At 39.1% G+C, this 17587-nt stretch overlaps 1 protein-coding gene across 2 annotated transcripts in view; it reads right to left on the bottom strand.

The window, feature by feature from the left end:
- Positions 1-17587, bottom strand: part of KIF16B (kinesin family member 16B) — a 133340-nt gene that overhangs the window by 13226 nt on the left and 102527 nt on the right. For both annotated transcript variants that reach the window (XM_071582101.1, XM_071582102.1), the window contains one exon: positions 4043-4126. In XM_071582101.1, the coding sequence (XP_071438202.1) occupies positions 4043-4126 (84 nt within the window). The remainder of the gene's footprint in view (positions 1-4042; positions 4127-17587) is intronic.

Below are 17587 nucleotides of genomic sequence, written 5' to 3'. Positions count from 1 at the left end.
TGAGCTCTGTAAGTGGCAGCAAAAGGCAACACATGATTCTTACTGGCTTTTGTAAATACATCCCTGAAAAGCCCACTGGGGATTTTGCTTCTTCCCCTTCTTTGCTGTCTGCAAACCAACCTGAGGAAATGCAGCCCTGGGAACAGGGAAAAAGAAACAGGGAACAGAGACAACGAGACAGGCTGAGGCTTGGGAAAGTTTTTGTTTTCCTTTAGGCAGCCACCTGTTGGGATTTTGTCAGCATAGCCATTGTTTTTTCCTAAGCACACTGGTGACAGCAGGAGCAGGAAAGGAGGTGTGTGGGTCCATGACTGCAAGGCCTCTGAGCAAGGAGTCAAGAAACACAACTCAGTCTGCTGTGTCAGCCTCAGCTCCTGCTCAGTTTTTCTGACTGCACAGTGGGAAAACAGGGCTAACAATAATGTTCATTACTACAACAAAGTGTGAGTCTAAGAAGAATAAAAAAAAAGTCAGGTGAATGATATGATACAGAAATGCAGTATCCAAAAGGAAAACTTCTTTTTACTGTCATTCACAGAACTAGCAACTCACCGAGGAATAAAAGATACTTTGCAGTTAAACAGGAACAGATACATTCACTGACTCATGTATTTCTTGTGACAAGACCTGCCTTTACAAAGCTTTTGCTTAAAAAATATGAAAAAAGGAATATAAATCATCTGAATTCACTTTAAAAAAGGATCCTATGCTCTTATCTACTGATTTCTAATTGCATGAAAGGATAGATACACACTAACTTCTGTTCATTAACTTTAATCAAAAGAATTCTTGGCTGTTTCATTTAAGGCGGATTTAATCAAGCAAGGTTGGCTCTGAAGTGAAATTACAGTCTTTAAACTGCGGAACAATTAATTTAGAGTTTTGCCCTGCAACAGGTCCCTGATGAAATACTAAATTAATAGATTGCAATAGGGTATTTTGGGTAGGTAATTTTAAATACAATTTAGGTGTTTTCTCTTAAGATGTATGGGCAAAAACCTTTGTGCAAAGTTGCAGGTTATTTTTCCAAAACTCTATAGCAGTGTAAGATATGGCTCAAAAGACTTGATATTATAGCAACAAACAGCAAAGCAAAATTGTTTACATTGCAGCTGCATATCATACTGGACATGAAAGACAAGACTTCTCAGGTTCATCTCACACAAAAATAGCTCAAGTCATGTCCTTTCCTACAAACAAGGTATTGTGAAGCTTTTGGTTAGCAAGCTTTTCTACCAGCTAGGATATATAAAAGAACTTAATGTTTTACATAAACTTTATACTTATCACAATCCTCATAACTGGGGGTTATCTGGATTCTTTTACTCTAAGTAATTTCATCTCCATTATGACGTAACATGCCCACTTCTAATCTCAGGTTGAAACAAGGCAACTACATCTCAACCTTAACCCAAAGCAAACCCTACAACAGCCAGCCCCACCTCTGATTACAGCTGCCTTGAAAGGTACCCCAAACTCCACTGCTGCTTTTTTCACTGTGGCAAGAATCAGAGAGGTGCTGTGCAGGAAAAACGAAACTCTTCCTAAACTGTCCCTCAAAGGATGTTTTGAACAAATCTAATTAGCTGCAAGGAAAACTGAGTAGTTGCTCAGAGATGACCTGTGGGAAGCACTGGACCAGCCAAAGCTACTTCAATCCAGAAAGTTCAGGAAAAGTAACATGAAGTCCCAGCCTATTTAAGAGGTATAAATACCTAATGTTAAAACTGGAAGAGCAGAGCAATTTCTTTATCATCCACCATTGGGTAACAACTTTACTAATGATCTTGCAAAACAGAATATTTGTTCAGAACACTCATCGGACTGGTATTTATCAAGCTGTCATTTACTTATAGTCCATAAAGTCTTCTCAGATGTTGAAAAAGATTATTTGTACTGGTCTGGAAGCTGTACTTTGCCTTTTCTACAAATGCTGTTTTAGCCATCAGCTCTTGCTTAACCAAGTGGAACAACCAAACAGGCTTTTATTCCCTACTACAGCTATACCAACACATCATCTGTGAGGCTTGAAAGAGATTGCAAAGGGTTTCTAGCAAATCAAGGCACAGGATCAGGTATGAAAGCCAACTGAGTACAAGCCATGTTTCTGCTTAATACCAAGGTCTAATGCCCTCACCTTCTACCTGCTCAAATTCCCACATGAGAAATGTGCTGTGGTCCAAAGGCCAAGAAACCACGCCCCTCACAGAGGCAATCCATCCATTTACTGCTTTGCAGTTAGCCCACTGAAGTGTGCTCAAGGCTCACACTGGGCTGAAAGCCACAAAGCAGGGACAGCCAGCATTTTAAAAAGAACCAGTGACTGTGCCCTCTTCCACTATCACAGTGTAAATTCCACTTCCACAGCACAAGCAAGATGTTTTTTGAGCCTTCAACGCATTACTTGACTTTGGAAACCACCACTATTTAGGTGGTTTCTCTCTCTCTTCACCAAGGAGGCTGCAGCTTTGTGAGCTGAAAGTCTGCAGCTGTTGCTAAAGCCAGAGCAAACCACTGTAAAATATGTATTGAAAAGAAAATACCATGATTAGAGATCTACACAAGGGGGTTTGATCAGCTTGTTGCATGGAATTCCTCATGGCAAGGCTGGGAACAATTGCTTGGCTCTTTGTCCTCTTTAACTTTCCCTTAGGCACAGGGGAACTTGAGTTTCCCAACACTGAGTGATCTGTCAGGACAGTTGTACAGCATGGCCAAGTGGCATATGGCAAAACATATTCATGTGAACAAAGATAATATATTATTATGCCTGTAAAATATATAGGTAGTACAGTTTTAATGACTTGATTCAGTTAAAATAGATACAATTTAATTTTAAGTTAAAACCTGGCTATATAGAGAGCTGTAAGTACTACATGACCATGATCAAAGCATCACTATGCACAGCAGTTTTAACATTAGAAACATTACAATAAAATCTGTTATTAAATCAATGAAAGGTCAGAAAGATTAAGGGATTAAATTTCTGGTACAAAAATATGCAAATTGAGTACTAGACTGGAACATGGCCATGCCTTTATGCTGTCTATTGAGGATGTGAAAGAGAAAAAAATTACATCTTGTGCTCCACGTAAGACAGCCTTACATCGAAAGTCAGTGGGAGGATGTTTTGTTGGTAGATCAAAGCAAAGGTGAAGTACATAGAAAAAATTCAAAACATGTAAGGAAAGATTCCAGTTGTAAGCAATCTACTTTTACATTAATTTCTCTAAAGCTCTACTTAATGCTCTTTTAGTTCTACAAAGAATATAATTCTTAATGACTTGCATGATCAAGTAATCCCCACGTGGCTACGATATAGTTGCAGGGTGTATAGTTTAGTCTTTGATCACACCTCTTCTTCTTTCCCAAAACCCCACCTCCTGCCCCTGGCCTGCAATAAAACATGCATTAACATAGAAATATAAAGACTTAATGTGTGATAGGAGTTCCAAATTATTCCATCCACATGGCAACTGCAGAACCAGCAAAATAACTCAAAGCCTCAAACTCAATAACCTTGTCCACAATAGAATTAATTTTTAAAATTAATTGAAAGAAAAAGAATACATTCAGAAAGCTGGGTTACAAAATAAAACTCTGAGATGCCTAAATATCGCTTTCCTTCTGTCATGAGATATTTTGATATAGTAACTATGATAAAATAAGTAAATCTTCTGCTAACAAATTGCATTTAAAGTAGCAATATATTTTTTTAATCTTGTCTTGCACAGAGACCATCTGTCTACAGTGAACACTTACCTCACCCACCACCTTTCCCCCTTAAATAAATGTACCTCCTATGAATATCTCTAAAGAGTTGCTTTTTTTCTCCCCTAGACTAGGAGTAATTTATTTTTTAAGAGATGTTTCATTACTTACAATCTACTGCTGCCATCTCCTGTGTTAAACGAGGCAGCAAGTAACTCGATACTTACAAGCAGGCTATTTAATGTTGACCATACGGGAATGGTTTCTGTTGGTCAAGCAGGGAGTACTCCACCTAAATACACTGCTGAAGCCTGTGAAAAGTTGGCATTACCTCTAAGTGACTCCGCCGTTCTGCAATCACTCGTTCATCCTTGTTTCCAAAGAGCTTCTTTGGAGGGAATTCTAAAGTGGCAAGCTGGAAGACATTAAAGGATGAATCAGCATCAGAAGTGACAAGCTCACATGAGAAAATCCTCTTTAAACTACAAAGCAACCAGGGAAGAAGAAAACACCAAATACTCAAAAGCTATGGTATGTGCCACTGGTAAATATGACATTACACATTTCTGCTGGTGTTAGTGTGATCTGTAGTTCTGGTAAGGTAACAACACATTATGTTACCAATGAGCAACTGAAAGAAAATTTAGGAATTGGACTGCCACTGTTTGCCGACCTAATCTTAAAAATTTGCAATCTGAATGGGATGTCATAGCACCAAATAGGAAGTAAGAAAGATCTCTGCAGGAATTCTGTGTATCTTAAGACTACTTGCAGTCTCTAGAAAGTTGTCATCTCCCACCATGCTGTTGTGGAATTTGTTTGGTTTTTCTTACGTTCTACCATAAATATAAGATCATTGGCTCTAAGAACTACCACTGAAGCCATGCTCTGGAAGACGGCATTGCTGGACTCCAGTTGACACCTGACCATTGTGCCTTGAACAACATGTTCTTCCCTCACATCGAAAATGAAAACAAAGCAGTCAGTGCCACAACTGCTAAAAACAACTTGTTAGACCTGTCCTTTTAGGAATTCTTCCAAAGAGGTGTTCAAATCTATCTCATGGCTTTTTCCACCCTGTAGGAATTGTGGCAAGCAACACTGGTATGGGGGAGAGAGAAAGGGGACTGTCTGCCTTTCTTGTACACTAAAAAATAAAATGCTTGAACTAATTCCAGCTGCTGTATCTGGAAAACACACCAAAGAGTTGGTCTGCTAAGTCTGCTAAGCCACTGCTGCTGGGAAGAACACGAGAGAGCAAGTCCTCTCCCCACAGTTTGTGCTTGCACTTAAGGCACATCAAACCCAATTTTTTCCCAGCACTGACTGTATGAGAGAGAAATATGCAACCTGCCATTGGCATTGCTGGAGTTGTTTTGCAGGCAAAAGCCCTGTGTAAAAATGCCTCCTGCATGAATTCCCCTGGCTATTTGAGGATATTGAACTAATAAAAAAGATGCATCATTTTCTAGTCTATCAGCACATACAGGACTGTAGAGAATTTATGGCTGGTTACAAGGAGCAGCAATATACTGAATTAAATGAGGAGCTCTATTATTAACATTGAATGTAAGCATCTTTAAAATACAGAGGAATTCTGCAATACAAATAATTTATTCCCATTCTCTGGTTCAACTCCAACTCGGATAATTTTAAAGAAATGCCCAGACATCTACAAATGAGTGATTTAAAGTGATGTGGGGCACCAGAGGACATGGAGAGGTGTCTGCTCTGCATCAATCTTGCCAGCATGTCCCAATTATATTCCTCAAATTTCTCCAACCATATTCTTCTCAGTGTGCCTGCTTCTTCATGTTGGCAGGACAAGCAGTACACAACCAAACAGTATCCTATAATTATGTCCTAGGGACTTATTTTCATGGCATTACTCACTTCTTCACCTATACAGGATTTTAAGTGCTAATATTTTCAAGGACTTCAAAATACCACCCCTGCAGAAATTGTATTTTATTAAATAGTACTGCACCATGTCACTACCAGAAACAAGCAAGGTGAAAGAATTACCACCCCAATCTCCTCCCGGCCACAGGAAGATTGTTTTTATATTTATTTGCTAATAAATACTTTCATTATAGAATTTTAAAATAGTGTCTGTTAAAAAACAATTTGCACGATGAACCTACTGCTACAACATCCTCAGACATACTTTGCAGAATCAAAACAAGGTCTTACAGCTAAAATCAGGAATTATGTCTTTATCTAAATCAAGTTCCACCTGAACAGGAATTTTGGGACTGATTCCACACAACTTTGGGCTGGATAAATTGCTTTCCTAATCTTTTAGCTTTCTGGATATATCTTAGAAGAATACCAGTTGTATTTTCTAAATCCAGTCATTTTTGCTGAACTCTTTCAAACCAAAGTAGCTACTCAGCTGGTTTTAACACTTCTAAACTCCCAAATCACTACCATGCATAAATTTAATAGGCAAGAGAACAGCCTCAACCAGTAAACTTGCCTCTGAAATGTTCAAAGTCACATTTACCTAAATGAAAATCGTAAGTTCACTGCTGATCAAGACCTGGGGATCTGATCTTTGTATGTAATAAAAGCCACCATTCAGACCAGAACAATAATGTGCTGAACTATTCCTGACACACAGATATAAGTTACTTATGTTTGTAATACACCTACGTGTATACAGAATAAACTTATACATACGTATATGTGACTTGGAAGGATTTTTTTATCCTGCAGAGATACGTTACAAAGGACTGATCATCTACTGCAGCCAGTATCTTACAGGGGCAGATGGAGAAGGGTCACAACATTGGGCATTTGTGTGTCCCACACTTTCCCAAGGGTCCCCTGGCTCCTCTTTAAACCAAATGATTGGCAGATGGCCATCTCACTAATAAATGTCTGTCATACAACAGATGACCCCCCAGCTATATGGCAGAAAATCCTCCAATCCTCCATTTCATCATCACTTCAGCAACTCAGTTATTCCAATGGGTTCTACTCCACGACATGCCAAGGGTACGATCCCCACCAAAATGAAAAGGAGCCATTCAAATCTCTGCAGGCTTGAGTTTCAGGCTGTCCAAACACTTAATGCAGACATGACAGCACCAGTTGCCACCTACTTCTCAGCCTGAAAATTACCTTTGCAACATTAGAACTGGAAGTATCCTTGCAGCAATGTGCATTTTCAGTCCTTTATATGACTGAAACATCACTGGAAAAGGAAAGCTGTTCCATTGTACTGTATTTATATCAAAATACACTATTACTATATTTACCAAAGGTAGTGTACTTTTTTACATATATTCACACACACACACACACACACACACACACACCCCAGATCTCTGTCATGCTGACTTATAAACTTATTCCTTTAATGTGTGGAAAAATACGTTGGTGCAGGAGTCCCACAAATATACAGTGATGATAAAACATTCTCATCTCATCATAATTCTGGTTTACGAAAATAAGTGGAAAGAAGTCCAGTAATACAAATATACTGAAGTAATGATAAATGTTACTATAATGGTCTATAAAAATTCTCTGGTTGTGATGTATTATTTGATATACAGACTCAGACTATAATTGTGTGAGATTCAGAAAAGCAATGATTCAATAGAACTTTGAGGTTTATTTAAAATAACTTACTTGTTTAAGCTGAAGTGCAGTAGCAAGTATTTCAATAAATTCAAATTTTGTTATTAGTAGTGCTACAGCACCTTTAAGAAAGTGCACAGTAACTTCAGATGAGATAACCACTGCTACAGGTTAATGCACACAGCACAGTATGCATTAACTGACTGAGCCACGTTTGTTCTGGCACTGAAATATGTAAGAGATCTGCAGGTGTGGATATTGCACCAAGATGTTTGCCTTGGCTCAGACACTATAAGAGAACTTCACGCCATCCAGATTCAGGAGTATAAATTATTCTTTTAGAATTAAATGGTCGTGTACCCTCTGACTCAAATTAATTCTTCAAGGGTCACACCTTGACTGTGAGATGAACGTTTTGCAGCAGTACAAGGCATAACAGTGGGACTCTACAGGTAGGAAGATAAATTATTCCCCTTCCATGAAATTTCCCAAGCACACCCCTCCCCTGCCTGTCCCTCTTGCTGCAGTGGCAATGGAAGCGTTTGGCAGGCAGTCTTTTTCAGCAGGGATGTTTTGTCGTTTTCTAAGGCTGCTGATGAGGTGATGTGTTTTCTGTCAGGGGAAATTAAGAGGCATATTCCCCAGCCTGACAGGAAGAGAGGGCTTGAATGATTTCCTGAGAAGCTTCTGTATGTAGCGTGCAAGATTTCTAATTTTTATTTTGGCTGCAGAAGCATTTCCCTACTACACTTAATTATAGCATTGCTGCATCCAAATTCCATTATATCCATAGGAGTGTGCACATGCATACTCACATACCATGGGCAAGGCTGGGACTACTCTGGGACCCCAAAGGTAAAGCCAGATGATATATTTTAAAATAGTAAAGGGACATCTCAAGACTGCACATCAGCACATCTAATGTCTTTTAGACATTAAACTTTACGGTTAATGATGTTTATCCTATCTGGCAATTGTTGCTAGGCAGTAGCAGTCTTAGGGAGAGGCAAACAGTCATTTGCAATTTACTCCCTAATTTCTTTATAATAAATAAAGGCTGTGTTTTATTTCTGGGTGTTGTATTACTTGGGGGCATGTTATTGGTCTGTCTCTCAGCAATCTTATTGCCACGACGGACTATTTGTGAGTTAGTACATTCAAGTTTAGACAGTGCCAGGTCCAGTCCTCAAGGGGAAGGTGCTTCATACCCACTAAGTGGTATTCTAGTAAACTTAAAAACAGCTGAATGGATTCCTCTGCTTCTCCCTCATTCCAGCCAGGATACTGGGTTTAACAAGGTTTTCAGCAGGCATTTAATGTTGGTAAGAGCAGACGGCAGAACAACAAGTGACTCCTTCTTTTTAGTCACCTATTTTATCTTATATACAACTCTTTGACCTTAAGATTCTGGGAACAGCATAGACCTAACAACATCTATATGGGAGCACAACCTTTTAAAGTGAAACCACACTTCATAGCCTTCAACTACTGAGCCCCAGGGAGAGATGCAAATTTGGAGACTGGCCTTTTGGAAACCAAGAGAGTGCAAATGAAGGCTCCAATACCACAAAAGGCTCCGCCTGGGATGGGGTGCACTCTCATTTCAGGACCTTTAGGAAAAACAGACCTATCAGTATTTGAAGGGTGTCCTTTAATTTCAATTATATTCAGTTGGAGGCTCCTCACTGACATTATATCTGCTTAGGGACCTGCTGGATTTAATTCACTTCAGGGGTTTTATGGTACAGCGGAACAGAACATGTTAATAAAAAGTCTTGTACAGTACTTTGCAGATGATATTTCAATATATAGTGGACCAAAGTAAAATACCACATAATACAGTCATGTAGGCTTGTCACTTCTGAAGCATGAAATTGTTCCAAGTGTTATGCTCCCTAAACATTAAAAAAGTGCCATTTTCCGACATCAAGCAAAAATCTACAGTATTGAAACATCTCATTATTTCTGGCCAGTATAGTCAATGTTTTAGTGCCTACAATATGGTAAAAGGGTTTTTTTAAGAAGAAAAACAGGGCAGACATTGATGGAGGCTGAGTCATCTTTAATCTTTCATCCCAAATTCTCTTTGTACTTCAATGTTTTGATATATTTAAATGGGGGGAAAAGGGGAAAAAAGAGAAAATTAAGGAAATGCTAACTATTAAATTAAAAAGTCAGTCTTCTTTAACTCTCGTGTTACTTTAAATTCTGAATTTTCTCATTTTTCAAAGAGTATGTGTGACTTTTGATCTTTTGTACCAGAAATCTCTGTCACAGATGAGAAAAATCAAAGAGAAGAATGTGGCACGGTTTTGCAGCCAGTGTGGCTGCACCTGACTTGATTTTGCAGGGAGTAATGAAAGAAAAAACTGTCCTACTTTTAGTTTCTGAAGTTTAAACAAAGTAACTTAAGCCTCAACTTCTCAAGACGTACTAAGACTCCCAGAGTCTAAAGAAATTGGACAAAAGCTGTATTCTTAATCAGGAACTTGCACTAAGTATTTAGGGATTTGACAACAAGGTAAAAAAAAAATAAGCTTAACTTCTATATTTTTACTTGTACTTTGGCTGAAATAAACCACCCTTTCTACAAAATTTCCTAAGAGAGCATTAGGCAAAGGTAAAAAGTTAAAACTTAATGAACAGATTAAAAGTTACTTTGTAAATTCTGAAAAAAATCAAATGGAGATCACAGATAAGTACTAGCGACTAAAAAACAAACCAACAAAATAGCTTATAAAAACACCTAAGTCATATTTTCAACTGATAAACTATTTAAAGTTGAGTGAGGAAAACTCTCCTTTAGAAAAAAATTACAACATAGTCTTCCATCATGTGCTCCCCTCAAATGTATGCCACAGGTAAGTGATGCCCTCAGAGGACAGAAAGACTAAAGCCAGGATTTTCCATTATCAACTAATCAAGGAGAGGGAGTATCCAGGGGATTATTTTCTGGATATTCACTTTGTCACCTACTTTCCCTCTTCCATTTCTAATATTCTCTCTTTTCCCATATCGTCCAACATATTCTTCCCCCACTTTCCAGCTTCCCAACTTGTCTCTGTTTTAATGTTGTGCTTCCCCCCATTCCCACATGACCTACCTAATTCTTTTTCTTACTCCACTGGGCCATTTGCCATCCTCCCTACTATCTGCCAGAAGGGGAAAGGGATTTGATGTTCTCCGAGGCAGCACATCCAAGCAACCAAGGATCAGCCAAAGCTCCAAGGTGGACCCATGTCAGCCTTCTAATGGAATGAACTCCCTGGAGAAGGCTGAGCAGCTTTTAAGCAGCAACAAAAGCCACAATTTATTATAACAAACAAGGATAAATTAACCTCCTAAACCAAGCAAAACTCAGGAGGAGGAGGAAAAAGGATGTAAGCAACCTTCCTGCTACGCTCGGGGTCCCTGCAGAGGGGTGGCTGAGCCCAGCCTAGCACGGCCAGTCCTTCACTGTCTTTGAGGGAGCAAACTCTGCTCCCAGGGTCTCTGCAGTGTTTCTGAGACCTGAGGAGCTGCTCTGGGCTCATCCCTGCTGTCCCTCAGCTCCTCCACTGCAGCTGCAGGTTTACAGTTGTTGTCTCTCCTTGCTGCTACAACAGGGACCAGCACCCAGATCCTGACATGCAAAGGGGAACAAGCATCTTCCTCCTTCCTTGTGGGAATCTACTCTGAAAAAATCTTAAATAAATAAGCAAATATCTCCCTTCTGGCAAATGCAAGAGACACCATATTGCAGTGATGTACAGGAGTTTTGTTTTGGGGGGTTGCATATTTTTTTCCCCTAAATACAAATCACAGCACAACTTGGTTTCCAGTCCTTTCACAGCACAGCCCTTTCTCCAAGAGGAATCTGTTTTGCCCCATGTACATAAGAACACTCATTCTTCCTGCTATCCATCCTTTGTGCTCTGTGCCAAAGATTCACCCAAGCACAGAACTGGTTTAACCTTTGCAATTCTGGCTGGCAGGGGCCACTCCTGGTTTGCACACTGCTTTTTGCCTGGCCCTTGTGTCAGCAGCCCGGTGAGCCATATCTACATTATCCCTTTCAGAACACATCCCACTGGGGCCTGAGTGCACTGGACACCTGTCTAGAGTTAACCTGCCAGGCAAGCAGTTCTGCAACTTCCCCACTGTCACTGTACTCAGAGTGACTACAATTCCTTGCCTTTTTCCTACTTATCTCTCTGGAACATTGCCCATATATAAATAGGTACCTTCTCTATATCATTCCCCTGCAATATGGGCACTAAGACATGCCAAGAAGAACCTACATCTCCTCCCATAAATAAATAGATGCATTCTCTGTATTCACCAATAAATGAGCATCCTCTCAGGATGTACAAGCTCTCACAGCTCTGCTGTCTCTAATTTTGGGTAATTCTTTGAACTTTTAAGATCTTTTGCCAGTTCCCTTCCTCAGACAGGCAGAATTGTTTCTCCAAAGCACATCTCAACTCTATCTACCTCTGAAGAGAAGAAATTCACCTCCTCTGAAGCACCCTGAGACCTCCCTCTGATGATGCAAAATGGCCAAAAAGGCTTAAACACCAAAATTTCACATTGTCTTTGAATAGTGCCCACCTGTAATAATCAAAAAGGTTTAAGAGCTCTCATACCCAAGTTCCTCCTTTAAACCAGCAAGCTGGCCTAGCCTTAATCTGCATTTTTGGAGCTATGGTGAGATGTGGAAGCTGGGGTTTATTGTATCTTTTTAAGTCCAGTTAGTCTGCCTCCTGTCACTGAGAAAAATCACATTAACTGCAGCCAAAAAGGTTACCTTGCATTACAGGAGTGTTTTTCTTTTCCTTAAAGCAATTTCTAGACTACTTGGAATAATAGCATAACAAAATAGAGCCATAAACAATGGTCAATATAATATTTGACAAATTACTTCATTGTTTTTTCCATTATAAGCAGTACAATAGCATTTAAATACAGAGTAACTATAAAAATGAGCAGTAGGATATAAGAAAGTTCATGCAAACCTTGCACATTTCTATAAAATTATACAGTTTGGGGATTTTAATCTCTTTTATAAAAATTGGAAACTAATATAGCCAAGGCATCTTTCTACATATAAATTGCTACCTGCATAGCTCCAGGATTATCAGCCAAGGAAAGAGAGACAAAAACTGGCACAAAAGGCAAAGAAATTTCCTATGCAGGTTGTAGAAAGGCAGAATAAGATGGTGCAGAAACAGCATACACCAACCAAAGGATATAACTACCTTAGAGGAAAACCAGTCGAAATCAAATAAAAATAATTAAATATGAGTTGTAGATGTGCTGAAATAAAAGCATGAAAAAAATTTAACATACCATGTCCTTGCAATCTTGATTTTGCTCCCTTGTTTGTCTATCCCTTGCCCCAGGAGAGAATTGTCTTGTGGAAAAATATCAGTATCACATGGCAGACCATGGTCTAAGACAAGACTATGTGCTGACCTAGAGAGTCTGTGGACAAGTTTAACACATATTCTCTACATTTTTAGGTCATGATTTTGCCAACTAAACATTTTTTTTTCATGTAGTCTCAGGTCATGGTTCTTGGATAGTTCTTTAAAGAAATGGCAACAACTGCTGGGTTTGCAAGGTCGCGTCTTTAAAGCTCAAACACGTTCATCAATCTTCATCAAGGTGTGACTCAAACCCCACTTCTCAAAAAGAAGGTAAAAAAGCCATTTTCTGGAGCTCCCTGCAGGGTTTACTTTCCTTTCAAAAATGATTTGGGATTTGATTCATTACCTTCCTGCTGGGATTTCTAGCAAGGTCAAGGCAGTCCCTGCAACAGCACGAGGTGGGCCATGCATCAACCACTGCCTGGTGTGTGGCTGCCTTGCCCCACTCCTGTCCATGCCATGGTGGTTATGGGGCCACTTTTGAGTGCAGCTGAGAAGTCACAATCCCATCTGACTTAAGCAACAGAAAGAGGTTCAAAGGAGAGGATTCACCACAGCAGCTTTAACAGCTCTTCCTAAAAAGATTTGCTTGTTGCACATGAGCTCATCTCAGTGACATCTGGCAGCATTTATGGAACAGCCCCGTCTCGTGTGGCCGACTGACGCCATAAATTCCAGTCACCTTTGCCTTTGAGAAATGCTAATAATGAAAACTCATCAAGGAGCAGCAATAATTTCTACTGCTGACTAGACGGATGCATCGCTGACGACTCAAAATTAATGGCACATCTCAGGGTCTTAAAGAACAGCTGTCACAGAGAAATACACCTGCAAACAAACACACGGGATGCCCCCAAGTGTGATTTGTTGGAAGATATAAAGTGGTAACTCTCCCAACAGACTGGACTGATTACAAGGAGAAGTTAGACAGCCTTTTGCGTCATTTAAAATGATAAAACCAGAGAAAAGGCAGTGCAAGTACACAACTGGGAAGCTTAAAAAGAACTACTTAGTCCTCCTTTCCAACAGTAATTGATAGTCACATAGGTTATACATAAATTTTCACTTATGTCTAGCCTTACAGACTTTAGAAGTAGCTGCTTTATCACAGAATTAAAAAAATCTGTGAGCTTTGCACAAATCTGGGATTTTCCTTCCACTGTTACTGTTGTCAGTAGGTAAAGCTTAAAATGACAGATAACTAATTAAATGTAATAAAAGACATATTTTCAGGAGCTTGCTTAGCAAAGGATGTTGAATGTTTAGGGCAGAAACTATGGGTAGTGAAATATCAGTGTTACTATCAGTTCCATGAGCAATACCCTATTTAGTGCTGTTCTTGAGACCCCAGAGTCAGAGTGGTGGGTGAGAAGAGGTATTTGTTTCCAAGTATAATAAAATTTCTTGATCAAGCACTTGAAGGTAAACGCTTCAAAAGCAAGACCTGTGCATACACCATGTACACAGAGAAATCTCAAAGACAGTCCATGCAAATGCCATGGTATTGAAGCCAACATCATTATTTAGGCATAAGGAGAGAACAGGAATGCATTTAACTATTGCAAGTATTTGGCTTTGGATTACATGTCAGTGATTTCACAATTCCTGTCTATCAGATGCCTTCTAGAAGGCTGTAATGTCTGTCCCCAACAAGCACTACTGCACTGAGTCTGTGTATGAGTGATGCTGCTCCACATCCACAAGTTTTAGTAACCCAGGAACACAGGGGAAAGCTAAAAGACCACATTATTTTTCTTTTTACAACATCTTTACAATGAGTTATAGCACATAAGAGCCTTCAGGTACAATCAGAATGGAAATTATGCTACTCTACCTATGTGAATAAAACCCTGCAATACAGTAATTTGCAATTACTTTACAATACTGGTACTATCAAAAAACTGAACTGAACTTAAAAGTAAGGGTATCCTTATTTATTCCCCAATCTAAAAATAAAAATAAAATTGGAGTTAGATTTAAAAGTACAATGAGTAATTTAAGGATTTAAAATACTGCTAAAGCTCTGCTGCAATTTTTCACATAAAGGACATAACAAGACTAGGACATGAAGTGTTCAGGAGGAGTTTGAAAGAAATTCAAAGTATTTAATGGAAAATACAGAGTGTACACTCAAACAGCCTCAGAGGGCCTGTACTGCTGACAGCAGTGCACAACACAAATCATTAAAGCATCATTAATACCCAGCAGTACCTAGAGCTAAGTATAATAGAAAATTTAATAAAATCAATAGGGAGGAAATCAGCCAAACAAAACTGTACCTTTAATTCTTTTTATTATTCACAGCATTTTAAACACTTACAGATAACCATGAATTAATTGAATGCTCTAACATAATGTCCCAAAGTTTGGCACCCATGAGAAATGTGCTTTTTCACCTCACTCTCACCACCAACACTCCCATACTGAATTTTGTTTTTCAGCCATGGCCAGACAGCTTGCCCTCCAAAACTATTATTCCTGGCTTTGGTTCTGAAATATGTCCTACAGCAAACAGGACAGCATCCTCTGCTTTCAGTCTTCTCTTGACATCTTCAGTTCTACACCTGCAGCTCAATATTTTTCCTGAAAGCCACTGCTTCTTTACGTTTATTTTCATATTAAACCACAAGAGATTGTATTTTATTGATTTTTGTCATGCAGGGATGTCTAATAAATTTTATGGCTTGGGCTTTCTTGCTTTAGGCTCTTTAGAGGGATAGACAATTCTCTCTTGTAAGATGGAGCCTTCTTTATTCTGTATGTTGCAGAGAGAGATGGTAAAAGACCTTTCCACAATATTTTAAAAAATATATTTACATTACAGCAGCCAAGAAAATATCCTGAGAGCCTTACAAGAAGATCTCATTGTAAATACAAAGCTCCTTTTAGAAACTCATTTAGAAACTGTACTATCAGCTGCACAGGCCTGAAAAATTTGTTTTCTTTCTTTCTTCCAAAGTTAACTTTTTTCATTAAGAAACCCAATACTATTTTCACCATATCAAGTCTGAAATATCATTAGCTGGAACATGATAAACTAATATTTATAAAATACCCTTAGACAAAAAATATCTCTTAGATTGTAACAGTGCAAACCCATAAGGCTGGTTTTAGAATCAAGGAATGGGTTGGGTTGGAAGGGACTTTAAAGATCATCTCATTCCAACTCCCTGCCATGGGCAAATTCACATGTGCAGTGGTGTCAGTAATACCATCTAAGGGTGGAAGGAAAAAACACAACAGGCAGCACAGTTGGAGCCACACAAGTTTTTCTACCATCTAAGGTATTTGTTCAAAACTGACCTGGGCATTTTCACAAAAACTAGAATTAGAGCTGGATCACCATCTCCTAAATCAACTGAAATAAAAGGATCCTACTTGACAAGTCTATTTAATGTAGCAGCATATACCTGACCAACACAGTAAGAACAAGCTGTTCCTCCCCAAACCCTTGAAAGACAGTGAGACTGCCAATAAGAGATAGTGATTAATGGAACGCGTGTCAAAGTTCCCTGAAGGAAGGCAATCATTAAAAAAGAAACTGTAAAAGCTCCAGTCCTCCCCTCTGCTTGTCATTAAAGCATGAGGAAAATAGAGACATAGGGTTGCAGCCTAAGGCATTCCCAAGATGACAGTCAGGAGGAGCTAAGAAATGACTGAACATACCTAAACCTGCAGCTACTTTGTCCAGGAATTGTTCTTCTCAAAGGCATTCCTCTCACAGATAGTGGTTATCCACCTGAAACTGTTTTACTGATAAAACAACATGAATATTTTGATATCACGCAAATTCACTAGATAATTGAGCACAGCCTTGATGATCAGATTATTCAATAATCAAAGCAATTATTCTGTCAAATGGTTTGTAAACTATGAGATGAAGGACTTGTCCCTTTCTGCCTTTTTTTTTTCTGATTTGTTTGTTACTAACACACAAGATTTGCAGAGCACAAGCAATGAAACCTGGCATTTGATGCCTTCCTGCTGGGTAATCCTGTCTCATTCTGAATCTATCAGAAGACCTATAAAGCTACTGGTATTCTCCCAGAGAACCCTTTGGAAACATACAGGTTTCATTAGCTGCCCAGGACAGACCAGAAGCGACCACGTCTCATCAACAACCAAAACCCAGGAGGAAGGAAAGGGAAGGAGAAGAGAGAGAGCAAAGCTGTATTCCTGCAGAAATCACCTCTGCCAAGCCAAGAAAACTTTGCTGCACAAATCTAGCACCCAAAGCAAAAACAATCATAATCCCAAAGCCAGGCTTTCCTGAGGCACTTACACATTCAGATTCAGTTTTGTGACATGAAACGCACACGCTGAATTCATTTTCCCACTAGAAGCGGATTGGGAATTGGGTGTTATGTTGGAAGCAAATATGCTGGGGGGTTTTGCTGTGTCTCAGATGCTCCAGTCCTGGTTAGCCATTCTGAATTCAGTGGGACCACATGGAATACATACATTTCCCTGTAATCAAACTTTCACTGAACTATGTGATATGATTAGCAGTCATGTTTTCCACACTTCACTTATGAGAACGAATTCTCCTGCTCAGTTGTAGAGTGATGCACTGAGCAAAATCTTAAAATTTCTTTTAAAAATTTCAGCAGTCTCATGCTGCAAAAAGAAAGGCCAGATGAAGCATTTAAGAATCTACCATTTAAATCCCATCTGTGGCAAACTAGAGTGGATATGGAAGTGGATACATTTATAAACCTGCAGGCTTTTGGAATGCTCTGAACATAATATAATTAGCAATGGGAGCTGGAAACGTGTATGTGACAAAATAGGCTTCCTGTGTATGCATTTCCTGGCTGTTATAGGTGACAAGAATATGAATGTTAAAATTAACTATACCATAATTATTGTAATTTGTACTGAAT

Source organism: Pithys albifrons, chromosome 2 (assembly GCF_047495875.1).
Source record: "Pithys albifrons albifrons isolate INPA30051 chromosome 2, PitAlb_v1, whole genome shotgun sequence".
Classification (NCBI taxonomy): Eukaryota; Metazoa; Chordata; class Aves; order Passeriformes; family Thamnophilidae; genus Pithys; species Pithys albifrons.
This window is presented reverse-complemented; position numbering and strand designations above follow the sequence as displayed.